The sequence below is a fragment of the Octopus sinensis genome, linkage group LG18, assembly GCF_006345805.1.
Source record: "Octopus sinensis linkage group LG18, ASM634580v1, whole genome shotgun sequence".
NCBI lineage: Eukaryota > Metazoa > Mollusca > Cephalopoda > Octopoda > Octopodidae > Octopus > Octopus sinensis.
The window spans coordinates 290,564-318,196 of record NC_043014.1 but is presented as its reverse complement, the minus strand read 5'-3'; the positions used below and the strand labels follow the sequence as shown (position 1 = coordinate 318,196).

The window sequence follows — 27,633 nt, the reverse complement described above, 5'->3', positions numbered from 1 at the left end:
TACAGCCTAATCAATTAGGAGCAGAATTAGGCTAGACGAAATGCAGTTTGACTTCATCCAGGGAAGAAGCGTTACCAATGCTATTTTCATAGTCAGGCAACTGCAAGAGAAGTACTTGGCTAAGAATAAAACATTATACTTGGCATTTGTTGATCTAGAGAAAGCCTTTGATAGAGTACCCTACTGTGTGATGTGGTGGGCCCTGAGGAGACTAGGGGTAGGAGCAGTGGCTGGTGAAAGCTGTCCAGGCCATGTACAAAAACGCTGTCAGTAAGGTGAGAGTTAACTACGAATACAGTGTGTTTAGGTAGGGGTTTGTCAATGCTCAGTCCTTCATCTCCGCCTTTTTGTCATTATTCCCTCGGCCATAGCAGAGGAATTCAAGACTGGGAACTACAATACACTGATGATCTTGCCCTCACAGCAGACTCCATATCAGAGCTAGAACAGAAATTCCAGCTGTGGAAGCAAAACCTGGAATCTAAGGGTCTTAAGGTTAACTTAGCAAAGACTAAAGTTCTAGTAAGCAAAAAATTAACAAGACCCTACCTATTTCAGGTAGGTGACACTGTTTGATTTGTAGGAAAGGTGTAGGCAGAAACTCCATACAGTGTACACTGTAAGCTATGCACACACAAGAGGTCCAGTGGATTAACAGGAAGATTATCAGAGAAGGTAGCGTTCGTGGAAGATGCACAGGATCCATAAAAACTATAGAGATTTGGAAAATTGATTCTCTTAAATGCTCTGGTAGATCAGTAGAGGTAGTAGATAATTTCTGCTACCGAGGGAACCAAATTAGTAGTTGGGGAGGATGCATGGAGAGTTTGATAGCTAGAATAGGATGGAAGAAATTTAGAGAACTGTTACTGCTGTTGGCTACAAAAGGTTTCTCTCTCCGAGTAAAAGGAAGAGTGTATGATACATGTCTACAGACAGCAATTCTACATGGTAGTGAGATGTGGGCCCTGAATGTAGAGGTCATACAAAAATTAGAAAGGGATGAGGCCAGTATGCTCCTCTGGATGTGTAATTTGTGTGTGCATGTTCAGTAGAGTGCTAGTGTACTGAGAGAGAAGTTAGGCCTAAGAGGAATTTGTTGTGTATAAGAGACTGTGCTGGTTTGGTCATGTGATGTGGATGGATGCTGACAGTTTCATAAAGAAGTGCCATTATTTCAAAATGAATGGAACTTGTGGAAGTGGAAGACATGGGATGAAATGCTGAAGAACAACCTCAGGATGCCGAACCTTTCAAGCGAGAGGACAAAGGACTAAGATACCCTGAGCCTTGCTGTAATCATGAAGACCTATTCTCTGCAGTAGAAGTGTTAAAACTGGTCCCTCTGGTGATGAGGATTGACCTATCATGTCAAAAGCACTCATGGTAGTGCCACATAAAAGCGCCCATGTGGCGCCATTTAAATGCGTCTGTTTGGAATCATGTAAAAGTGTCTGTGTGGTGCCATGTAAAAGCACTCAGCATACTCTGTAAAGGAGCATTTGGCTGCAGAAAATATCAGCGTATCTTCTCTGACCCATGCAGGCATGGGAAAAAATGGACGTTAAAACAATGATAATGGTGATAATTGTCTTACTGTAAAATCTCTCCCCTTTGTTGTTATTTAATCGCATGACAACCTTTGTGACAGTCCAATAATGTCCAGGTATGTTGTATCGAGGATGACACCCAGTCATTGTTTTTAAGACAGCAGGATGTTGAGATCTGACTGCTTTTTCTAGCAGGTTAACCAACTACATAGAAACATCCTTATCAGAACAGTTTAAAAATAACGATGTAGTGAAGTATTAGATTAGTACAGTCAGTGTAATGATAAGCTGACTTCATGAAGACTTTAACCGAGATCAAGGTCATCACTAGTTGACTAACACTGAGGAGTTGCCACCCGAGAGCTGACTTGAATCTGGCAAATTTAAAAAAAATGTCTTCCCTTTGAGATCAGCCTCATCACATCTGTCGTTGCCAGTACTGGATCATTGCGCATCTTTACTGTGGTCTACTTTATCAGAAAGCATTCACACTTGGTCTCCTGTCTGAAGATAATGGCAGAGCTTTGGAACAGTTCCTCATGTCTTTGAGAGGGGAGGGGGAGGAGGTGCAGAAACAGATGTCTTGCTGTTGAGGAGGTTGCCAAGCAGTGGTGGTGGTGGTGGGGGGGAACACATCTCACACATGTCTATATATATATATACATACATGCACACACACATATACACACTGGTCTTTCAGTTCAACCAAATCTACTCCCAAGGCTCTACTAAAAGACACTCAAGATTCCACAGAGAGGACCTGAATCTGGAACCATGTGGTCCGACAGGAACTGGCCAGGCCAAGTGCTGCACCAGGTTCCATTGCCTGTTTTGGCTCTGCTTCTACAGTTGGATACCCTTCCTAACACCAACCACTTCACAATGTACTGGGTACTTTTTATTTGGCACCAGCACCTATAGGGTCACCAAGTAGCTTGGAAGACAAAAACCCCTTCAACTGAGAAGGGTGGAATGGAAAATAGTATTGAAGGTGGTGTCAGTTGAGAGATTGAAGATGTGGCAGGGACATGTCTTGTTGTAGAGAAGATACATAGATACCCCAGTTGGAAAATAGGAGAGGGAATTAGAAGCGATAGTGAGAGAGATAATGATGGAGCTATATCAGGACATTCCCTTGAGGGGACAGAAGAGGTGAGGCTTGGACTGAGTGATATCTCTTGGTCCCTAGTCCTTTGTCTTAAGGTTGGCCTTCAGTACTTTGTCTCCTCTCTTCTTTGGTCTTCCTCTTCCTCAAGTTCCAACCACTTTTTGTGATCAGCAATTCTTTATGCAATTCTCCTCATTCCTAGGCATCACATGACCAAACTAGTGCAATCCTCTCTCTTGTCAACGACATCTAATTCTTCTTATGCCAAACTTTTCTCTCAATACATTAGTGCTCCGTTACACATGTACACTGACACTGCTCATCCTGTGGAGCTTACCCACTTCATTCCTCTCTAGTTTTCACACTTCCTCTGCATTCTGGGCCCACATCTCACTACCATGTAGCATTGCTGTTTGTATACCTGCATCAGACAATCTTCCTTACACTCAGTGAGAGAGACCTTTGGTTGCCAACAGGTAAAAGCTCTCTGAATTTTCTCCATCCTATTCTTATTCTAGAAATTGAACTTTTGGTACATCCTCATCCACTACTAATTTAGTTACCTAGGTAACAGAAATTACCTATCACTTCTAGAGTTCCTCCAGGGCATTTGAGGAAATCAGTTTCCCATGTGTTCGTAGATTTTATGGTTCCTATACATCTTCGACAAACAAACACTACTTTCTCTATTAATCTTCCTACTTTTCCATTGTACCTCTTGTGTGTCCATAGCTTGCACTCAATACACCAAATGGAAATCCTGCCTACACCTTTCCTACATATTGAGCATGGCCATTTACCTGAAGAGGGTAGGGTTCTGTCTGATTTCTTGCTTAGTAGGACCTTTGTCTTTGCTAAATTATCTTTAAGGCCCTTTCATTCCAGGTTTTGCTTCCACACATGGAATTTCTTTTCTAGTTCTATTACAGATTCTGCTATGAGAGCAAGATCTTTCCATGGGTTTCCAGTCTTATATTCCTGGGAGGGTGCTGAGGTTCAAGCCTTGATGAGTGCCTACCTATGCACTAAATTCGTTACTGTGCCCATGGCTAACCCATACCTTACTAACAGCACCTTATACATGGCCTGTACAACTTTCACAAGCTATTCGTTTAACCCTTACTTCCTCAGCAACCACCATATCACAGGGTAAGGTACTCTGTCAAGGGCTTTCTCCAGATCCCTAAATACCAAGTACAATGATTTATTCCTAGCTATGTACTTTTCTTACAGTTGCCTGACTATGAAAATAACATCACTCGTGCTTCTCCCTGGCTGAAAGCCAAACTGCATTTCATCTTGCCTAATTCTTTTCCCAATTAACTGGGGCGTAACTCTCTCAGTAACTTTCATCATCCGGTCCAGCAGTTTGACACCTGTAATTTCTTCTGTCTTGTAGCAGCTGACTATAATGCTGCTACACCAGTCAATGGGGATTACACCTTCCTGAATAACCTGATTTACTATTTGGGTGACCATAACCAACTCTACCAGATATTTTAAGCACCTCAGCAGTGACTCCTGATGGACCAAGGGCTCTCCCTGTCTTCATACCTTTAATTGCATTATCTCTGATGATCATACAATTGGTAAGGTCTGTTTGTAATGTTTCTCATAAAAATGTCATAATGTCTGTTTAGTGTGTTTTGCCTCCACAACTTTACAAAGATGATAATTATATGAGAGTGATCACTAATTAAAATCCGTTTCTCAATATTATTAGTTTGATTTTTGATCATCATCAACTACATTATTCCTTGATGTGTATATAGTCCCAGTGCTGCATCTGAGAATAAGAACACTGCTGCTTTTATAGTTTAGAAATAAAGGTTCTGCTGTGAGACCATGCATAGATCGATGAAATAAACACCTGTTGATGACTGGAGATCAAATTGAATGAAGCATAATCTTGTGAATATAAACTGTAGTTAATTGTTGGCAAGAAGAGGATCATATTAACATCTGTGATCCTTTTAAAGTCAAATAAACTTTCTCTGAATGTAAAGCAAATCTCTTTTTATTATTATTATTATTATTAAGGCTGGTAGGATCGTTTTATGCTGGATGAAATGCTGAGCAGTATGTTGCCTGTCTCTATGTTCTGAGCTCAAATTCTGACGAGGTCAGCTTTGCCTTTCATCCTTTCGGGGTTGATAAATTGAGCACCAATGAAACACTGGGGCCAGTGTAATCAACTAGTCCCGTACCCCCAAATTTCAAGCCTTGTGCCTAAAGTAGAAAGGATTATTATTATTGTTGTTGTTGTTGTGGAAGGGTTCCGACCGCCCCGCAAGTGACTGAAGGTGGACTGACTTGTTATAAAACAAAGAACTGTGAGCGATCAGCAGTTTTAGTTGGTAGCAGTTCATTGGGAGCCTTTCATATGGACCATTGAGTCTCGTGTATTAGGGGTGCATCAGGTATATACTTTCTCCCCTCCCCACCACATGTTCGTTATATCCAACATACAAGGATTTATTATTATCATGAAACAGAGGATACTTGATCATTATTTCTATTCAATGGAAACAGATGGTGTCTTAATCATTTCAATTCCACTAATCAATCATTTCCCACATTAATTAAACACAATTTTTCTCATTTTCTCACAAAACACTGGAGTCAGTCATTTTTGTTTTCAATTATCGTTAATGATTCATTTTTGCTATTACATTGTCAAAGAACCATTCAGTAACACAAAGTTTGTAACTATTTTGACACCAAGCCACTCACGTTCATTCCCTCCGTCACTAATACAGACTTTATATTTTAAATTGATCTAAATTAAAGCTGTCCATCTTAGTCTCATACTTATATTGCAAACACCAGCTTTAATAGAAACAAAGTTATTTTTATTAAACTTCATCATTTTCATAAATTAATTGAAACAAAGGCAACGGGTTTCAAGAGAAATAAGGTAACAAAACTGTTCAATTCACTTTGATGAGGTTTCAAGACTTCTGTCTCACAAATGGGACCTGGTCCCTGACACACTGACACACTACAACAGCTGCTCTGCAATTGATGTGTTGACATCTCGTGAAATGAGATTTAACCCTTCAGCATTCAGATTCCTCTCTCAAACGTAATCCTTATTTATTCACATTGCTTTCAATTAATCCTGGATTATCTTATAGCTTCAAGGTTTGGATGCTGTGACATTGTTTATTTTGAGAATGACATTGTAGGGTAGGTGTGAGAGGTTAGATCTGGTTGGTTTGAATGCTAAGAGTGAATGTAAATAGTGATTTGCTAAATGTTTAGAATGACTGTTTCACAATGTTCTTACTTCAGGTTCAATAAACTTCCTCAGAGCCAGTCACTTGCTGGACTTGTGCATCACCATCATTTATTTATCTTTTTGTTTTATATATAATCCCAAGACTTGAATTTTCATTCCTTTAATTCAACACGGATATTTTTTTTCTTCTTGCAATTCACTTGGTAATTTCACTGGTGCTGGCACCACTCTGTGCATTCTATAAAGTGGTTAGCATAAGGAAGGACATTCAGCCAAAGAAATCCTATCAAAGCAGATACAGGAGCTCAAGGCAGGCGTTCAGCTCATCAGATATTGTCAAATCGTTTAACTCCAGCCAGTGTGGAAGATAAATATAATAAATAATGATAATAATTTTCTATTTTACAATTAGGCAGGCAAGAATTGTTAGTGTGCCAGGTAAAATGTCTTGTGGCATTTTGTCCTCTCTTTATATTCAAAGTTCAAATTCCACCAACTTTGACTTTGCCTTTCATCCTTTGGAGATTGATAAAATAAGGACCAGTTGAACGTTGGAGTTCATGTATTGAGCTTAGCCCTTCCCTTGAAATTGCTGGCCTTGTGCTAAAATTTGAAATCAATACGTTACGATTGGTTTGATCTCTAATCATTATTGGTGAGGATCGATGGTTGAAACTTTAATTTAGAGCTAAATATTGTAAATGCATGAGTTAACAGTCCAGAGTATAGTCATGAAGACCACCACATCTCAGTTGTTTAATTAGGTTTTCTTTTTCTTTTGTGTCCTTATCAATTTTTGTGAAATGCCTGTTTTTTGTTATTCAGGAGAGAAGTGGCAGTAGTTCCTACACTCACGAATCTCTGACCTTAAAGTATCGCTTGGACAATGAATACGAACTGGTATTCGTGGTAAGTCTTCAACTTCCCATACTTCTTTCTCTTTCAACATTTCTAGGCTGACGTTCCTCCCTTCAATTCTGCAATATCTACAAACCATTCTCTCTGACTTAGCTCTTTCTCTTTCTCCTAATCTCATCCAGTATGGTCGGGTGGGTTTTGGGAGCCCTTATAAAAATATTCAACAAATTACAAAAAATCTCAACAAAAATTTCATGTTTTTTCAGTCAGTTTTACAAATTAATTATACTTTGATTGGTTTTTAATGATGAGAATTCAGTTGTTTGAGCTGTGGTTAAGTATTTCTCAGACAGAATCAGTATAACAGTGTATGACATGGTTGCATCTTTGAATTAATGGACACCATCCATAGGGTGGGCTTCCACACAGTTTCCACTCTCCCATGGTTTGGGGTGAGCTGAGGCAAAGGTAAAACACATTTGCTCAAAGTGCTGTGTTATAGCATTGTACTTGGAGATCTTGTGTTTGTGCAGTGAACTTCTTCAACCACTCAACCATGGCTAATGCTGTTGGCCAAATCTCTCTTCCCATCTGATCGACATCCAACAAATGTACTTCAGTTGTACTGAAGTATTTATCATCTACTCTTTAGATTTTCAGTTGGTGGTGGTTGTTATTTAGCTCCAGGACAGTTCTTATAGAACAAACCAGTGTTTTTGAAGCACTGTGTAATTCCAAAGTCCTTTCATTTTTAAAATGTTAAGATATGGTTTGATGGATATTTGGCTGTTGTTTCTAGCAGGTCAAGTGACCACATGAAGGTTTTTTATTATTCATTCTATTTTGTTCTTTATGGCCTACAGTTTCCGCAAAATTTCCCAAAGTGGTTCCGTCTAAAGTTTGAGAGGCTGGGCCTGGCCAGTTTCAATGTAAAGCAAGTAGAATATTTGAGTTTGATATGGCCAGTTTAAATGCTAAATTAATCCTAAAATGCGAATAATCTGCAAAGCTTGGATTTAGCTTTGGTTTCCGCAGAATTGCTGAGCTGAGAGAACAGTGTGGTTTTAACAGAACTTGACTTTTCAGGAAAAACTTGGTAACTGCTTGTAACGACTTAAAATTGAGATTACTTTGAGGTATTAACTATATATGTTGTATAGGTCTTGTGAGGTACAGATTACATACATCTGTTGTATGTCTACTGCAACACACTGTTATACTGCCTACATCTCTCGTATGTCTTTGTTGTGACACTGTTTACATCTGTCCCTTTCTGTCTCTTACCCAGGTAGCGTATCAAAAGATATTACAACTGTCCTATGTCGACAAGTTTCTGACTGCCATCCAAGTGGAGTTTCGGAATAAATATAAAGATGACCTTCAACGGGGAAATATATCTCGAAATTTTGATTTTCGAGAAGATTTCAATCTTCTACTCAAGGAAACGGTGGATGAAAGCATTTTGCAAGCCCAGAAGCCGAGGTAGGGTAAAATATTTTGGTTATTGTTATGGTGAAATCTGGAGAATTAAAGGTTGTGAGTTCAAATCACTCATCATATTTATGTTTGTAAACCTTTGTGTGAAAAGATCATATTTAGACTCAGGAAAGAAGAGAATTTCAAAAGAAATGTTTAGTAGTCAGTGTGAGAGATGAGAGAGTAGATAGGGTCCAAAGTAGACTGGAGACAACATGTGTAATGAAGAGAAGTGGTGCAGAGGATGGGAAGGACAGGAATTTGGTGTAATTTACTCATAGAATGACTGGTCAGAAGTGGTGGTCATGACATGGATGCTTAGAGATGTAAATTGGACAAGAGCATTGTGGATGTATTTAAGTCAAGGGATTTTAATTAAAACAACATTCTTAGTAGGAAATTTGGACGAGAGGAGATAACCCCACAATTTTAATTGAAATTAATATGAAGTATAGTAAGGACTGAGCCTGGTGTTTGGCAGTGTAGTGATAACTCTGGACATATTCCTGTTTTATTAGAACTCTTCAGGGCAACAGTCTAACTCTGTGTGGAGAAGCAAAAGTAGCATTTGTATGACTAAATACAGAGTGGAATTATAAATAGAGTAACTTGTTTAAGGTTTTTGTTTATAGACACAGGCATGGCTGTATAGTGAAGTAGTTTGTTTCTCGACCACATAGTGTCTGGTTCAGTTCCAATGCAGGACACCTTGGGCAAGAATCTTCTACTCAAGCCCCAGGCTGACAAAGGTCCTGTGAGTGGATTCGATTGATGGAAACTGAAAAAAAGCTTATCAGGTGTGAAATGAATGTTACTGTCATCCAGTGGTGTTCTTTGTTTCCAGTCTTCAGTTAAATCATGTCTGGCCTTTACAAAATGTTACCTTACTTAGAGACAGTTGAGGGTTAGTGACAGGAAGAACATCCATTTGTAGAAATTCTGTCTCAACAAATTCTGTCTGGCCCATGCAAGTATGGAGAACTGGATGTTGAACCATGATAATACTACACACACACACACACACACACACACACACATGTTGGTTACTCTGTGTGTGTGTCTGTGCTTCTCTGCAAATTGCTGAGTCACAAGTCATGATTCTATTTCCCCTGTCACTAAATTGTCTTTTGGCCTTGCGCCTTTGAAGACTTATGGAATAAAAGATAACTTATATGAAGAACAGGCAACGCTTGACACTACAGAGAGTATCTGCCTGTAAGACTGAAGCCTCAGTAATATGTTTGTGTAATCCATATTAGCATGACAAAACGGACATAAAATTGAACCAAGAAATCGTCAAATAAATTGTGAGGGTGTAAGCAGTAATTAGTGAATAGATTGCCTATTAATACGACCATCAATTTATTATCACCAAGAGAATTACTGTATTAGAGGAAGACCAGCTGACTGATGCAAAGCCTACCAAATTACTGTACCAAATGATGAAGTCTTTTTGTAGTCTCTAATGTCAATGAGGGTTTCAACTTTTCTGACTCTGATGGTACCTTAAAGACATAGATTGGTTGCCGAACCACAATAGTGCAGGGGTTAAACATCTGGGTTATTGGCCTGGCAATTACAGGTTCAAACTAAGCCACTTCCATTTTGTCATCTAATCTAGATAAAATCAAATTTGTTTACTCCCAGCTTCACAACATAACTCTTTTACTTGTTTCAGTCATTTGACTGCGGCCATGCTGGAGCACTGCCATTAGTAAAACTGTTTTTCAAATGTCTACATCTATTTTTGTATGTTTGGTTCTTGCTGGTCTGATTAAGGAAAATGGACATTTCTTATTCCACGGTGAAATATGAGTCAATAAGAAGGACTCTGTCAGACACAACACCGTCTTCCCTTTTCTGTAGCAAAAAAGGGTTAGGAAAAAGGGTCAAGAGAGAAAAGAAATCAGGCGTGATGTAAGGGAGGTAACTGGTGCTTCTTCGCTACTTGACCAGTGAACCTAATCGGCTGCAAAGGCTATCATCGGTTGTCAATGGACCTGGGTGGAGTTGTAAGATAATCGAATCAGAATAGAACCGGTTTATTCGTGGTTCACCAGGCTCAGCTATTTGCTTTACATATTTGTGAGGCTGTTGATATTTGGAGGTAAATTGCCTGTTTGCTGTGGGGAGAAGATTTTTGAGATAATTTGTGTCTCTATTTGGACGTCTAATTTGGGGGTTTTTTCCTCAATAATTTCTACTTTTAATTTTTTCCCTCCTGTAAAAATATTTTACTTAATAAAAATGGTATTTATGTAAGCTCGACCGACCTACAACCCCTTCTCCCAAGATAGCCATTTTGGTTTCCGAATTGCAGTGATGGAGTGGATGTTGTTTGTGTACAACTTTTTATGATATAAAATGTGTCCCCTTTGCTTTTGTTTTGTAAATTGTGCTTTGTTATGGAGACATTGGGTTTCTCAGTGTAACAAGTTCAATGTTTTCTAGCTTTGAATTGTCGGGCTTTAATTCGCTAATCTCCTGCTGATGTGTTGTATCAAATGATGAAGTCTTCATCTAGTCTCTAATACCAATGAGGGTTTCAACTTTTCTGACTCTGATGCTACCTTAAACACATCACTTAACCCATGTCCCCTTCCATACATTGATCATAGTTTTTCTTGATTAAATATGAAATGTATTTTTCCTCATTATTTCTATAATTATTGTGGTGGTCATATTGGTAAGGACGTGGTGGTCATGGCTCTGCTGTGGAGAAGATTTTGAGATAATTTTGGTCTCCGTATCATATCTGTATTAATGATGTGTACTTTTTCAAGTACACATATGTCTATCAAGGAGTAAAGTGTTACTGAGATCTGTAGTGCAATGTTACACTTGTATACTGTTTTTAAGAACTGAATGACTGGTCATTTGGTCACAAACAAGTCCACTTTGTGAAATTAATTTTTTTCTTGTGTACTTTTGTTAATGGTTGTGCAAATTGAAACATTTGCATAGACTAATGGCAATTATTTTACAATTGGATATACTTTGGTTCTTAGAGTTGTCAGCAATGATAATGGAAATGGCATTAGTTTTAGCCAGGTTAGCATTGATATAAAATTGGATGATAAAGTTTGTGCTTAGTATATCCCAATGGGGTTTAGATGCTAAAGGCTGTGTTCCATAAATCTCTGCGATGTTTCGTATATGCCTGCGGTGGTGTGTTGTGCCAAATGATGAAAGCATTCCAGTCTCTAACATCAATGAGGGAGAAACTTTTCTGACTCTGATGGTACCTCAAACACATCCCAGCAAACAATGGTTTAGTTTGGTAACTGGCAAGAGCAGCAGTGCAGGCATTTAATGGTAGAGTGTGAGGAATCCAATTAATTAGCAAAGTGAATTACTCTAGGAACCCTGTTGTGGTGTTCATTTGTGTACATGACTGAGAATAGTTTATAGTAACACGATATTGATTCAGTGGGTGTGTCAAATTAGCTAATGTTGAATTTATATATATATATATATATATATATGTATGTGTGTGTGTGTGTGTGTGTGTGCATGCTGATGGAAACAGGAAAGTAGAACTCAGAACACAAATATATTTTTGGTATTGTTTATAATGGTAAACAATTCCAAATGTTTTTTCTCAAACCTTTTATAATGTGATACAAGTCTTTGGTGTAGCAATTGCACGCGGCTGCAGAAGGCTTTTGAACTATCTGTTATGTCGATGTAAGAATAAGTTATTCTATAAAGCCTGAAACATATGTACCGCAACATCCTTTGTTTCCTGTTTTTCATTTGATACATATATATATAATAAACTACAGGTATGTTGAAAGAGGTGATACGGGAAAGTGCAACATTGATGAAAAAACATTTGTGGATTAAACGATGGGCCAATTCGACTAAGCGACTTGTGATTTGTCTGTTTGGTGTATTCCAAGCCCTAACCAATCCTGGAAAATTGGAGGTGGGGTGGGCATGTGATTTTTGAATGCACTGATATGTTGTCAGTGGATATACTCCTCCTTTGCAGCAGTCGGTGCTGCGTCTAACATGTCCCATCGCCTGCAGTTTGGACACCTCCTTCAGGTTTGTTGTCCAACATCATTCATAAAGTAAATTTGCAGGAACTGTGGTTGTTCATTTGTGCGTAACGGAGAACCAATGAGGTGATCTTGCCCTTGAACTTTGAACGTCGGTGTAAATCCATGGTCAACTATCTCCTTAGATGAACCAAACGATGTCATTTGGAATGCAGAGTTGTATTGTCTGATATTCTTCAGAAAATCCTTTGACTGGATGGAAGTACCTTCCAGAAGATCCATAAGTGGTTGAGAAAGAGTTGGTAGTGCTGACAATGTTACCTGCCCACCTGAGCAGCACATCCCGTTAGTTTCCTTTGGAAATTTTAAAGCTTTGCAGAAATGACAATTTGAGTTTATACACAACAATTTGGACAAGATTATCTTTTTTATAAGAATGGGATGGATTATATCTGGAAGCTGCTCCAGGAGTTGTGAAGAACGAATTTGTACGTAGTGTGTTTCTGAGAGCTGTTCTGTTGGACCCTTGTCTAATCATTAAAACAAAGTTGTTTTAATGATTCTGGATTAAGTGCTGCAGCATCCCTTTGCTGATCTTGGGGAAGTCTCATCTCGCTTCTCTCTTGAGACCCCCTTTGATGTGCTGCAGCATCCCTTTGCTGATCTTGGGGAAGTCTCATCTCGCTTCTCTCTTGAGACCCCTTTGATGTGCTGCAGCATCCCTTTGCTGATCTTGGGAAAGTCTCATCTCGCTTCTCTCTTGAGACCCCCTTTGATGTGCTGCAGCATCCCTTTGCTGATCTTGGGGAAGTCTCATCTCGCTTCTCTCTTGAGACCCCCTTTGATGTGCTGCAGCATCCCTTTGCTGATCTTGGGGAAGTCTCATCTCGCTTCTCTCTTGAGACCCCCTTTGATGTGCTGCAGCATCCCTTTGCTGATCTTGGGAAAGTCTCATCTCGCTTCTCTCTTGAGACCCCCTTTGATGTGCTGCAGCATCCCTTTGCTGATCTTGGGGAAGTCTCATCTCGCTTCTCTCTTGAGACCCCCTTTGATGTGCTGCAGCATCCCTTTGCTGATCTGGGAAAGTCTCATCTCGCTTCTCTCTTGAGACCCCCTTTGATGTGCTGCAGCATCCCTTTGCTGATCTTGGGAAAGTCTCATCTCGCTTCTCTCTTGAGACCCCCTTTGATGTGCTGCAGCATCCCTTTGCTGATCTTGGGGAAGTCTCATCTCGCTTCTCTCTTGAGACCCCCTTTGATGTGCTGCAGCATCCCTTTGCTGATCTTGGGAAGTCTCATCTCGCTTCTCTCTTGAGACCCCCTTTGATGTGCTGCAGCATCCTTTGCTGATCTTGGGAAAGTCTCATCTCGCTTCTCTCTTGAGACCCCCTTTGATGTGCTGCAGCATCCCTTTGCTGATCTTGGGGAAGTCTCATCTCGCTTCTCTCTTGAGACCCCCTTTGATGTGCTGCAGCATCCCTTTGCTGATCTTGGGAAAGTCTCATCTCGCTTCTCTCTTGAGACCCCTTTGATGTGCTGCAGCATCCCTTTGCTGATCTTGGAAAGTCTCATCTCGCTTCTCTCTTGAGACCCCCTTTGATGTGCTGCAGCATCCCTTTGCTGATCTTGGGAAAGTCTCCTCTCGCTTCTCTCTTGAGACCCCCTTTGATGTGCTGCAGCATCCCTTTGCTGATCTTGGGAAGTCTCATCTCGCTTCTCTCTTGAGACCCCCTTTGATGTGCTGCAGCATCCCTTTGCTGATCTTGGAAAGTCTCATCTCGCTTCTCTTGAGACCCCCTTTGATGTGCTGCAGCATCCCTTTGCTGATCTTGGGGAAGTCTCATCTCGCTTCTCTCTTGAGACCCCCTTTGATGTGCTGCAGCATCCCTTTGCTGATCTTGGGAAAGTCTCATCTCGCTTCTCTCTTGAGACCCCCTTTGATGTGCTGCAGCATCCCTTTGCTGATCTTGGGAAAGTCTCATCTCGCTTCTCTCTTGAGACCCCCTTTGATGTGCTGCAGCATCCCTTTGCTGATCTTGGGAAAGTCTCCTCTCGCTTCTCTCTTGAGACCCCCTTTGATGTGCTGCAGCATCCCTTTGCTGATCTTGGGGAAGTCTCATCTCGCTTCTCTCTTGAGACCCCCTTTGATGTGCTGCAGCATCCCTTTGCTGATCTTGGGAAAGTCTCATCTCGCTTCTCTCTTGAGACCCCCTTTGATGTGCTGCAGCATCCCTTTGCTGATCTTGGGAAAGTCTCATCTCGCTTCTCTCTTGAGACCCCCTTTGATGTGCTGCAGCATCCCTTTGCTGATCTTGGGAAAGTCTCATCTCGCTCTCTCTTGAGACCCCCTTTGATGTGCTGCAGCATCCCTTTGCTGATCTTGGGAAAGTCTCATCTCGCTTCTCTCTTGAGACCCCCTTTGATGTGCTGCAGCATCCCTTTGCTGATCTTGGGAAAGTCTCATCTCGCTTCTCTCTTGAGACCCCCTTTGATGTGCTGCAGCATCCCTTTGCTGATCTTGGGGAAGTCTCATCTCGCTTCTCTCTTGAGACCCCCTTTGATGTGCTGCAGCATCCCTTTGCTGATCTTGGGAAAGTCTCATCTCGCTTCTCTCTGAGACCCCCTTTGATGTGCTGCAGCATCCCTTTGCTGATCTTGGGGAAGTCTCCTCTCGCTTCTCTCTTGAGACCCCCTTTGATGTGCTGCAGCATCCCTTTGCTGATCTTGGGAAAGTCTCCTCTCGCTTCTCTCTTGAGACCCCCTTTGATGTGCTGCAGCATCCCTTGCTGATCTTGGGAAAGTCTCATCTCGCTTCTCTCTTGAGACCCCCTTTGATGTGCTGCAGCATCCCTTTGCTGATCTTGGGAAAGTCTCATCTCGCTTCTCTCTTGAGACCCCCTTTGATGTGCTGCAGCATCCCTTTGCTGATCTTGGGAAAGTCTCATCTCACTTCTCTCTTGAGACCCCCTTTGATGTGCTGCAGCATCCCTTTGCTGATCTTGAGAATGTTTCACCGTCTTTCTCTCTTGCCTTTGGTCTTCTAAAATCCTCCTTGCTTTGTACTTGTTTCTGGAGAGATTACGTCTTTTCTTTGGTGGGGTAGTTCTATCAATATTGTAAACCAAAAATTATGAACACAGAAGAAATTATACAGAAATCTCTTTTCGTGTAAGCAGTTGTATGTATGTAATATGTCTTTATTTTTGTATGCAGAATAAATGAACCAAATAGAAGCACATGTATGGATTGCTAATTTAACGGTAAATTTGCAGTTGCTGTGATAATTATTAACTGAGAATTGAATGGTAAATGTGTATTTTTCTATCCCTTGGGCCTGCCACCTCATTGTCTTTTGTCAAGGGTTTCCCCTTCAGCTGTCTGTTCTGTCAGTCAACACACACTGACACACCGTTCCTGTAAAGACAGAAAGAAGCCGATGTGTAATGTTGCTCACATTAGGATGTAATTAGAATTAAAAGTGAAACAATCCTATGTCACATTACAATATAGATGTTATTCTCTCATGTTTGACTTGTTTTACCGAATCAGTGCCACTTTTGTATTGTTTTAATCCAAATGGAAAGAAAAATGACATGTTGACACTGATGGGGTCTGATACTATTACCATGTAAAATCTGATTTGATTTGGTTGAGCCGTTGGAGAATGCATTGCGAACAAATGGGAAGACAAAGAGAATTTTAGATATACAACAAGTACAGGTTCCAATGTTATGTGGCTAATGTACAGTTTTTGGTTTCGCTCTTATATAGATTAATAATGAATATACAAGCAAATAAGGAAAATTTAAAGGTATGTATGCATAGATATGGAATGGCATATTCCCTATTTCCTACAATAAAATTGGTTGCACCCCACCATCCACATGTCACCTTAGTGGCTACACGTATCATGGAGTGCAAAACTGATTGTTTTCCAAAAGCGGTAGAGTTTATTCTGTTTGCTTTTGCACCACTAGGGTCCATTTCTAAAAAGTATTTCACACAGAAAACAAACTGTTGATATGAATTATAGTCTTCTTACCTCCCAAATTACTGTACCAAATGATGAAGTCTTTTTATAGTCTCTAATGTCAATGAGGGTTTCAACTTTTCTGACTCTGATGGTACCTTAAAGACATAGATTGGTTGCCAAACCGCACTAGTGGAGGAGGGGTTAAACATCTGGGTTATTGGCCTGGCAATTACAGGTTCAAACTAAGCCGCTTCCATTTTGTCATCTAATCTAGATAAAATCAAATTTGTTTACTCCCAGCTTCACAACATAACTCTTTTACTTGTTTCAGTCATTTGATTGCGGCCATGCTGGAGCACTGCCATTAGTAAAACTGTTTTTCAAATGTCTACATCTATTTTTGTATGTTTGGTTCTTGCTGGTCTGATTAAGGAAAATGGACATTTCTTATTCCACGGTGAAATATGAGTCAATAAGAAGGACACTGTCAGACACAACACCCGTCTTCCCTTTTCTGTAGCCAAAAAGGGTTAGGAAAAAGGGTCAAGAGAGAAAAGAAATCAGGCGTGACGTAAGGGAGGTAACTGGTGCTTCTTCGCTACTTGACCAGTGAACCTAATCAGCTGCAAAGGCTATCATCGGTTGTCAATGGACCTGGGTGGAGTTGTAAGATAATCGAATCAGAATAGAACCGGTTTATTCGTGGTTCACCAGGCTCAGCTATTTGCTTTACATATTTGTGAGGCTGTTCATATTTGGGGGCCAAGATTTGGAGGTAAATTGCCTGTTTGCTGTGGGGAGAAGATTTTTGAGATGATTTGCGTCTCTATTTGGACGTCTAATTTGGGGGTTTTTTCCTCAATAATTTCTACTTTTAATTTTTTCCCTCCTGTAAAAATATTTTACTTAATAAAAATGGTATTTATGTAAGCTCGACCGACCTACAACCCCTTCTCCCAAGATAGCCGTTTTGGTTTCCGAATTGCAGTGATGGAGTGGATGTTATTTGTGTGCAACTTTTTATGATATAAAATGTGTCCCCTTTGCTTTTGTTTTGTAAATTGTGCTTTGTTATGGAGACATTGGGTTTCTCAGTGTAACAAGTTCAATGTTTTCTAGCTTTGAATTGTCGGGCTTTAATTCGCTAATCTCCTGCTGATGTGTTGTATCAAATGATGAAGTCTTCTTCTAGTCTCTAATACGAATGAGGGTTTCAACTTTTCTGACTCTGATGCTACCTTAAACACATCACTTAACCCATGTCCCCTTCCATACGTTGATCATAGTTTTTCTTGATTAAATATGAAATGTATTTTTCCTCATTATTTCTATAATTATTGTGGTGGTCATATTGGTAAGGACGTGGTGGTCATGGCTCTGCTGTGGAGAAGATTTTGAGATAATTTTGGTCTCCGTATCATATCTGTATTAATGATGTGTACTTTTTCAAGTACACATATGTCTATCAAGGAGTAAAGTGTTACTGAGATCTGTAGTGCAATGTTACACTTGTATGCTGTTTTTAAGAACTGAATGACTGGTCATTTGGTCACAAACAAGTCCACTTTGTGAAATTAATTTTTTTCTTGTGTACTTTTGTTGATAGTTGTGCAAATTGAAACATTTGCATAGACTAATGGCAATTATTTTACAATTGGATATACTTTGCTTCTTAGAGTTGTCAGCAATGATAATGGAAATGGCATTAGTTTTAGCCAGGTTAGCATTGATATAAAATTGGATGATAAAGTTTGTGCTTAGTATATCCCAATGGGGTTTAGATGCTAAAGGCTGTGTTCCATAAATCTCTGCGATGTTTAGTATATGCCTGCGGTGGTGTGTTGTGCCAAATGATGAAAGCATTCCAGTCTCTAACATCAATGAGGGGAGAACTTTTCTGACTCTGATGGTACCTCAAACACATCCCAGCAAACAGTGGTTTAGTTTGGTAACTGGCAAGAGCAGCAGTGCAGGATTTAATGGTAGAGTGTGAGGAATCCATTAATTAGCAAAGTGAATTACTCTAGGAAGTCCTGTTGTGGTGTTCATTTGTGTACATGACTGAGAATAGTTTATAGTAACACGATATTGATTCAGTGGGTGTGTCAAATTAGCTATTGTTGAATTTATATATATATGTATGTATGTGTGTGTGTGTGCATGCTGATGGAAACAGGAAAGTAGAACTCAGAACACAAATATATTTTTGGTATTGTTTATAATGGTAAACAATTCCAAATGTTTTTTCTCAAACCTTTTATAATGTGATACAAGTCTTTGGTGTAGCAATTGCACGCGGCTGCAGAAGGCTTTTGAACTATCTGTTATGTCGATGTAAGAATAAGTTATTCTATAAAGCCTGAAACATATGTACCGCAACATCCTTTGTTTCCTGTTTTTCATTTGATACATATATATATAATAAACTACAGTTATGTTGAAAGAGGTGATACGGGAAAGTGCAACATTGATGAAAAAACATTGTGGATTAAACGATGGCCAATTCGACTAAGCGACTTGTGATTTGTCTGTTTGGTGTATTCCAAGCCCTAACCAATCCTGGAAAATTGGAGGTGGGGTGGGCATGTGATATTTGAATGCACTGATATGTTGTCAGTGGATATACTCCTCCTTTGCAGCAGTCGGTGCTGCGTCTAACTTGACCCATCGCCTGCAGTTTGGACACCTCCCTCAGGTTTGTTGTCCAACATCATTCATAAAGTAAATTTGCAGGAACTGTGGTTGTTCATTTGTGCGTAACGGAGAACCAATGAGGTGATCTTGCCCTTGAACTTTGAACGTCGGTGTAAATCCATGGTCAACTATCTCCTTAGATGAACCAAACGATGTCATTTGGAATGCAGAGTTGTATTGTCTGATATTCTTCAGAAAATCCTTTGACTGGATGGAAGTACCTTCCAGAAGATCCATAAGTGGTTGAGAAAGAGTTGGTAGTGCTGACAATGTTACCTGCCCACCTGAGCAGCACATCCCGTTAGTTTCCTTTGGAAATTTTAAAGCTTTGCAGAAATGACAATTTGAGTTTATACACAACAATTTGGACAAGATTATCTTTTTTATAAGAATGGGATGGATTATATCTGGAAGCTGCTCCAGGAGTTGTGAAGAACGAATTTGTACGTAGTGTGTTTCTGAGAGCTGTTCTGTTGGACCCTTGTCTAATCATTAAAACAAAGTTGGTTTAATGATTCTGGATTAAGTGCTGCAGCATCCCTTTGCTGATCTTGGGGAAGTCTCATCTCGCTTCTCTCTTGAGACCCCCTTTGATGTGCTGCAGCATCCCTTTGCTGATCTTGGGAAAGTCTCATCTCGCTTCTCTCTTGAGACCCCTTTGATGTGCTGCAGCATCCCTTTGCTGATCTTGGGAAAGTCTCATCTCGCTTCTCTCTTGAGACCCCCTTTGATGTGCTGCAGCATCCCTTTGCTGATCTTGGGAAAGTCTCATCTCGCTTCTCTCTTGAGACCCCCTTTGATGTGCTGCAGCATCCCTTGCTGATCTTGGGAAGTCTCATCTCGCTTCTCTCTTGAGACCCCCTTTGATGTGCTGCAGCATCCCTTTGCTGATCTTGGGAAAGTCTCATCTCGCTTCTCTCTTGAGACCCCCTTTGATGTGCTGCAGCATCCCTTTGCTGATCTTGGGGAAGTCTCCTCTCGCTTCTCTCTTGAGACCCCCTTTGATGTGCTGCAGCATCCCTTTGCTGATCTTGGGAAAGTCTCCTCTCGCTTCTCTCTTGAGACCCCCTTTGATGTGCTGCAGCATCCCTTTGCTGATCTTGGGAAAGTCTCCTCTCGCTTCTCTCTTGAGACCCCCTTTGATGTGCTGCAGCATCCCTTTGCTGATCTTGGGAAAGTCTCATCTCGCTTCTCTCTTGAGACCCCCTTTGATGTGCTGCAGCATCCCTTTGCTGATCTTGGGAAAGTCTCCTCTCTCTCGCTTCTCTCTTGAGACCCCCTTTGATGTGCTGCAGCATCCCTTTGCTGATCTTGGGAAAGTCTCATCTCTCTCGCTTCTCTCTTGAGACCCCCTTTGATGTGCTGCAGCATCCCTTTGCTGATCTTGGGAAAGTCTCTCTCGCTTCTCTCTTGAGACCCCATTTGATGTGCTGCAGCATCCCTTTGCTGATCTTGGGAAAGTCTCATCTCGCTTCTCTCTTGAGACCCCCTTTGATGTGCTGCAGCATCCCTTTGCTGATCTTGGGAAAGTCTCATCTCGCTTCTCTCTTGAGACCCCCTTTGATGTGCTGCAGCATCCCTTTGCTGATCTTGGGAAAGTCTCCTCTCGCTTCTCTCTCTGAGACCCCCTTTGATGTGCTGCAGCATCCCTTTGCTGATCTTGGGAAAGTCTCATCTCGCTTCTCTCTGAGACCCCCTTTGATGTGCTGCAGCATCCCTTTGCTGATCTTGGGAAAGTCTCATCTCGCTTCTCTCTTGAGACCCCCTTTGATGTGCTGCAGCATCCCTTTGCTGATCTTGGGAAAGTCTCATCTCGCTTCTCTCTTGAGACCCCCTTTGATGTGCTGCAGCATCCCTTTGCTGATCTTGAGAATGTTTCACCGTCTCTCTCTCTTGCCTTTGGTCTTCTAAAATCCTCCTTGCTTTGTACTTGTTTCTGGAGAGATTACGTCTTTTCTTTGGTGGGGTAGTTCTATCAATATTGTAAACCAAAAATTATGAACACAGAAGAAATTATACAGAAATCTCTTTTCGTGTAAGCAGTTGTATGTATGTAATATGTCTTTATTTTTGTATGCAGAATAAATGAACCAAATAGAAGCACATGTATGGATTGCTAATTTAACGGTAAATTTGCAGTTGCTGTGATAATTATTAACTGAGAATTGAATGGTAAATGTGTATTTTTCTATCCCTTGGGCCTGCCACCTCATTGTCTTTTGTCAAGGGTTTCCCCTTCAGCTGTCTGTTCTGTCAGTCAACACACACTGACACACCGTTCCTGTAAAGACAGAAAGAAGCCGATGTGTAATGTTGCTCACATTAGGATGTAATTAGAATTAAAAGTGAAACAATCCTATGTCACATTACAATATAGATGTTATTCTCTCATGTTTGACTTGTTTTACCGAATCAGTGCCACTTTTGTATTGTTTTAATCCAAATGGAAAGAAAAATGACATGTTGACACTGATGGGGTCTGATACTATTACCATGTAAAATCTGATTTGATTTGGTTGAGCCGTTGGAGAATGCATTGCGAACAAATGGGAAGACAAAGAGAATTTTAGATATACAACAAGTACAGGTTCCAATGTTATGTGGCTAATGTACAGTTTTTGGTTTCGCTCTTATATAGATTAATAATGAATATACAAGCAAATAAGGAAAATTTAAAGGTATGTATGCATAGATATGGAATGGCATATTCCCTATTTCCTACAATAAAATTGGTTGCACCCCACCAGCCACATGTCACCTTAGTGGCTACACGTATCATGGAGTGCAAAACTGATTGTTTTCCAAAAGCGGTAGAGTTTATTCTGTTTGCTTTTGCGCCACTAGGGTCCATTTCTAAAAAGTATTTCACACAGAAAACAAACTGTTGATATGAATTATAGTCTTCTTACCTCCCAAATTACTGTACCAAATGATGAAGTCTTTTTATAGTCTCTAATGTCAATGAGGGTTTCAACTTTTCTGACTCTGATGGTACCTTAAAGACATAGATTGGTTGCCAAACCGCACTAGTGGAGGAGGGGTTAAACATCTGGGTTATTGGCCTGGCAATTACAGGTTCAAACTAAGCCGCTTCCATTTTGTCATCTAATCTAGATAAAATCAAATTTGTTTACTCCCAGCTTCACAACATAACTCTTTTACTTGTTTCAGTCATTTGATTGCGGCCATGCTGGAGCACTGCCATTAGTAAAACTGTTTTTCAAATGTCTACATCTATTTTTGTATGTTTGGTTCTTGCTGGTCTGATTAAGGAAAATGGACATTTCTTATTCCACGGTGAAATATGAGTCAATAAGAAGGACACTGTCAGACACAACACCCGTCTTCCCTTTTCTGTAGCCAAAAAGGGTTAGGAAAAAGGGTCAAGAGAGAAAAGAAATCAGGCGTGATGTAAGGGAGGTAACTGGTGCTTCTTCGCTACTTGACCAGTGAACCTAATCGGCTGCAAAGGCTATCATCGGTTGTCAATGGACCTGGGTGGAGTTGTAAGATAATCGAATCAGAATAGAACCGGTTTATTCGTGGTTCACCAGGCTCAGCTATTTGCTTTACATATTTGTGAGGCTGTTCATATTTGGGGGCCAAGATTTGGAGGTAAATTGCCTGTTTGCTGTGGGGAGAAGAATTTTGAGATAATTTGCGTCTCCGTTTGGACGTCTAATTTGGGGGTTTTTTCCTCAATAATTTCTACTTTTAATTTTTTCCCTCCTGTAAAAATATTTTACTTAATAAAAATGGTATTTATGTAAGCTCGACCGACCTACAACCCCTTCTCCCAAGATAGCCGTTTTGGTTTCCGAATTGCAGTGATGGAGTGGATGTTATTTGTGTGCAACTTTTTATGATATAAAATGTGTCCCCTTTGCTTTTGTTTTGTAAATTGTGCTTTGTTATGGAGACATTGGGATTCTCAGTGTAACAAGTTCAATGTTTTCTAGCTTTGAATTGTGAGTCTTTAATTCGCTAATCTCCTGCTGATGTGTTGTATCAAATGATGAAGTCTTCTTCTAGTCTCTAATACCAGTGAGGGTTTCAACTTTTCTGACTCTGATGCTACCTTCAACACATCACTTAACTCATCTCCCCTTCCATACGTTGATCATAGTTTTTCTTGATTAAATATGAAATGTATTTTTCCTCATTATTTCTATAATTATTCTGCTGTTCATATTGGTTAGGACGTGGTGGTCATGGCTTTGCTGTGGAGAAGATTTTGAGATAATTTTGGTCTCCGTATCATATCTGTATTAATGATGTGTACTTTTTCAAGTACACATATGTCTATCAAGGAGTAAAGTGTTACTGAGATCTGTAGTGCAATGTTACACTTGTATGCTGTTTTTAAGAACTGAATGACTGGTCATTTGGTCACAAACAAGTCCACTTTGTGAAATTAATTTTTTTCTTGTGTACTTTTGTTGATAGTTGTGCAAATTGAAACATTTGCATAGACTAATGGCAATTATTTTACAATTGGATATACTTTGCTTCTTAGAGTTGTCAACATAGAAATGGCATTAGTTTTAGCCAGGTTAGCATTGATATAAAATTGGATGATAAAGTTTGTGCTTAGTATATCCCAATGGGGTTTAGATGCTAAAGGCTGTGTTCCATAAATCTCTGCGATGTTTCGTATATGCCTGCGGTGGTGTGTTGTGCCAAATGATGAAAGCATTCCAGTCTCTAACATCAATGAGGGAGAAACTTTTCTGACTCTGATGGTACCTCAAACACATCCCAGCAAACAATGGTTTAGTTTGGTAACTGGCAAGAGCAGCAGTGCAGGCATTTAATGGTAGAGTGTGAGGAATCCAATTAATTAGCAAAGTGAATTACTCTAGGAAGTCCTGTTGTGGTGTTCATTTGTGTACATGACTGAGAATAGTTTATAGTAACACGATATTGATTCAGTGGGTGTGTCAAATTAGCTAATGTTGAATTTATATATTTTGCTTTTTTTACGTGAAATCCATGGGTTGAATATCTCTTATTTTATGAATTAGTTTCAGTTTTTTTATTTATTTATCTCTGTTAATTGTTTCTGGTTATTTTTGCAGAAAGATGAAGAGTTATGAAGAATCCCAGAAGTCGAAAAAAACTGTGGCGTCGATGATAGAAAATAGAAAAGAAGACAAGAAGAAAAAAGAAGAAAAGAATAACAAAGGTAGGATCACCACCCTCACCCACCTTCATCCCCCTCCCCCACCCTCATCCCCCTCCCCCACCCTTATCCCCCTCCCCCACCATTATCGTCACCCTCATCACTCCATTATCAATATCCTCCCTATCTTCATGATGCTCTTCAATCATGTCTTTCACAATTTCATCTGCTTGGAACCACTTAGAAACACTGAGAAATCTTTTACTTTCTGACCTTTGTAAGCTTCTCTCCCACAAAATCCATTCAGGCCTTTTCCGCTCTTCATGCGTTTCCTGAGTCTTCATTGCTGTACGTTGAGGTTTCACTGAATTTGCAGGTCTTCAATTGGTTTAAATATTCTTCTTGCAGCATTTTGTGATTGGCAGGTTTTTGAATTGTTAGCGCCTCATACAAAAAGCTTTGTCTTATCCAAGGGTGGCAGAATTGTTAAAGATATCTCGGGGAAGGTATTTCAGCACTTTACAATTTAAGTTCAAATCCTGCTTAGGTCAATTTTCTTTTTTGTACTTTTGGGGTGGATAAAATAAAGTACCAGTCAAGTACTGAGGTTGAAATGGTCAACTGAGCTCCTACCCAAGTTCAGTCATTGTACTTATGTTACAAACGATTATCCTCATCCACATTCCGAGTTGAAATCCTGTTAAAGCCCTCTTTGCATTTCATCCTTTTGGGGTCAGTAAAATATAAGTATCTGTTGAGTACAGGGGTCAATGAAATTAACTAATTATGTGTCCCTAAAATTGTTGACCTTGTGCCAAAATTTGACATTATTATTGTTGTTGTTAGCATTTAATATATTCAGTGAAAAGTTAGGTGTATTGTTAACATGCATGGACATACTGAAATGAAGAGATTCTGAGGTAAACCTCAATCTGGTTTATCTCAATGTGGAGAGATTTTAAGAGAGGGTAACTGGAATTCTCTGCACACTTGTACCTCGCTAAAGAGGGTCGGTTTTCTCAGTCTGTTGAAAACAGCAGTCAAATCTCCTTCAAATCACACTTAACTGCTTTATATAAGGACCAGCTCTGGGCAGTAACCAGTTCCGAGTAGATATTTGGTGTGTGTGTGTGTGTGTGTGCATCATGGTACAGGATATTTCTGTTTAGTGAAAAACTTCAAACCTAAGAAATATTTGTTTCATTTGATATTTTAGTTTGTTGTCTTTGTTTTAGTCCGTCCGACTGAAGTAGCATTTAAAATGGCAGCGGCACCAGTGAAAGAGGAGGCTGTGATCAAAGACACGGCTGGAGAATTGGATGAAGAAACTATTCGAAGAAATATTGAGAAAAAGTTCAAGAAAAAACCTGCAAAACAACAACAACAACAAGATGTTAGGTTTGTGGGCTTTTATTTCATTTTACCAAGTTTTACCAGGAAAGTGAACGTGTTGTAGATTAGCTTTCTCTCTGGGAGTGGGCATGGTGCTATTGTTTTTGGGAATGCAATGGATGCCAATGTTGAAAGTGCACTTATGAGTTGTATGAGGGGACACACGCATACATCCGTGCATCCACAATCACACACACACTTTCTCTCTCTCTTGTATATGTGATTGTGGATCTCTTGTTGGTTTCAGCAATGAGCAATCCAGCTCTTGGACAACAAACCTACTGCATTCATTATTCATTAAATTGTTTTTCTGACTAAAGTATAAACGATAGACACAAAGGTGCAAAATTAAAATACAAGCCTTTTGACACTCTGCTGCATAGTTTCTCTCTACATACATCTACCCCCTACTCCATGAAGATCGCTCAGATGTTTTGGCAAGGCATCATATAATCATGGGCCCTTGAATCCCAACCTATTGCAGCGCACGGTCCTCACTCAGACGGAATAGCTGTGACCTTTGGAACAGTGCAGTGACGTACAGTTCAGGGGCTGGTATTGCTCTCGATACCAAAGTTTGGTGCAGCCCCTCCAGGATCTTCAATACATGTATCACTCCAGGGAGTAGAGTCCATAGCTCTTTCAATCTCTCTCGGTAACTCAACTCTTCCATTGACGCTTGCTTTCTGGTGTAGCACTACTGAACTGCTTCAAGTTCTGCTATTAATTTGAAACTGTAGGTTGACCACAGTTGGGAACAGTTTCTCCATAAGTGATTTCGACACCCCTAATAAAACCCCCATCATCGTCATCATTTAATGTCTGTTTTTCATGCTGGCATGGATTGGATGGTTTGATTGAAAACTGCTGCACCAGTTTCTAATCTGATTTGGCCTGGTTTCTATGGCTGGATGCTCTTCCTAATGCCAACCACCCCAAGACTATAGTGGGTGCTTTTCACGTGCCATTTATGTAACACTGGCATCAGCCATGACTATTATCTCACTTGGCTTCACATGTCTTCTCAAGCACAGTAAATCTCCAAAAGTCTCGGTCACTCGTCCCTGTTTCCTTGGGCTGAAAATTAATTAAGGCAGTTTATAATTTTCTCACTATCAGGAGAAATTAGTAATTTTGACAGGTTGCTGTGTTTTCTACACAGCTTTACACAAACACATTCCATTGATTGAGAGCAAATAAATGACTAAATGTGTTTTCTTTTCTTTTTTGGTAACAGCAAGAGCCCAGAAGATAAGAAGAAGAAGGGCAAAGTCGCTCGCAAATGGGACAACTGTGTGAGCAAAACTGATGCGGAAAGTTTGGACTTTAGCTCTAAGAATGGTTTAGTGAATGGTGACATCACTGATGCTGAAGTGGTGAAAAACCTCACTTCACATGATTTGGTAAGTCTGTTGTTCTATTTCATTCTTTTGCTGGATTGTAGCCATGCTGGAGCACCACCTTTTGCTGGATTGTAGCCATGCTGGAGCACCACCTTTTGCTGGATTGTAGCCATGCTGGAGCACCACCTTTTGCAATTTTAGCAGGTTTCATTAATCCCAATATTTTGTTGATTTCATTGATGGTCGAGTGTGTAAAGGGACAAAAGTGTAATGGCATTAAATACCACATGGTATTTCTGCATTCATTCTGCCAACCTGTGTGTGTGTGTGTGTGTAATGGGTTTCCGACCATTTCCAGCTGTCAAATTTCCCATGACAAGGTTTCTTGATTGATGAGGTTGTTGTGAAAGACGTTTGATTGTCAAGATGCCATCTCAGGAAACAAATTGTGAACCCTTGTTGCAAAACAAACACTTTAACCCTTCATATACTGATGATGATGATGGTGGTGGTGATGATGGTAGTGTTGGTGATGCTGAAGATGATGATGATGACAATGATGATTGCTATTGCACAAGAGGTCAGTTATTCATTCTTTTTTTTTGGTTTTTAACCCAGAATATGAAAGGACAAATGATGGGTGACTTGAAGGACATGGAACCGGAGAGTAGCAGCGAGGAGGAAGAAATCGAAGAAGAAATTGTCCAAAAACCAAGTAAGAAAAGGTAAGCCTGAGGGGTTTCAGGGATGGCAACTGAGATTTTGTTTTTCTTGATTTCTGTTTCTTTTTTTGTTTACATCTGGTTTTCCTGGATTGCATGGGTTGGAGGAATATTTCTTGAGGCATTAAATTTATAACTGGATGCTGTTTCT

The 27,633-nt window shown here is 40.1% G+C and overlaps 1 protein-coding gene across 2 annotated transcripts in view; it reads left to right on the top strand.

Annotated features, from left to right (window-relative positions):
• LOC115221562 (signal recognition particle receptor subunit alpha) overlaps positions 1-27,633 on the top strand; it is a 40,602-nt gene that overhangs the window by 2,256 nt on the left and 10,713 nt on the right. The window contains exons 2-8 of one of the 2 annotated variants that reach the window (XM_036510610.1): positions 4,058-4,247; positions 6,725-6,808; positions 8,046-8,239; positions 23,982-24,088; positions 25,261-25,423; positions 26,655-26,820; positions 27,379-27,485. In XM_036510610.1, coding sequence (XP_036366503.1) covers positions 4,233-4,247; positions 6,725-6,808; positions 8,046-8,239; positions 23,982-24,088; positions 25,261-25,423; positions 26,655-26,820; positions 27,379-27,485 — 836 coding nt within the window. In that variant the 5' untranslated portion in view covers positions 4,058-4,232. The remainder of the gene's footprint in view (positions 1-4,057; positions 4,248-6,724; positions 6,809-8,045; positions 8,240-23,981; positions 24,089-25,260; positions 25,424-26,654; positions 26,821-27,378; positions 27,486-27,633) is intronic. The other variant, XM_029791764.2, reaches the window with a different exon arrangement.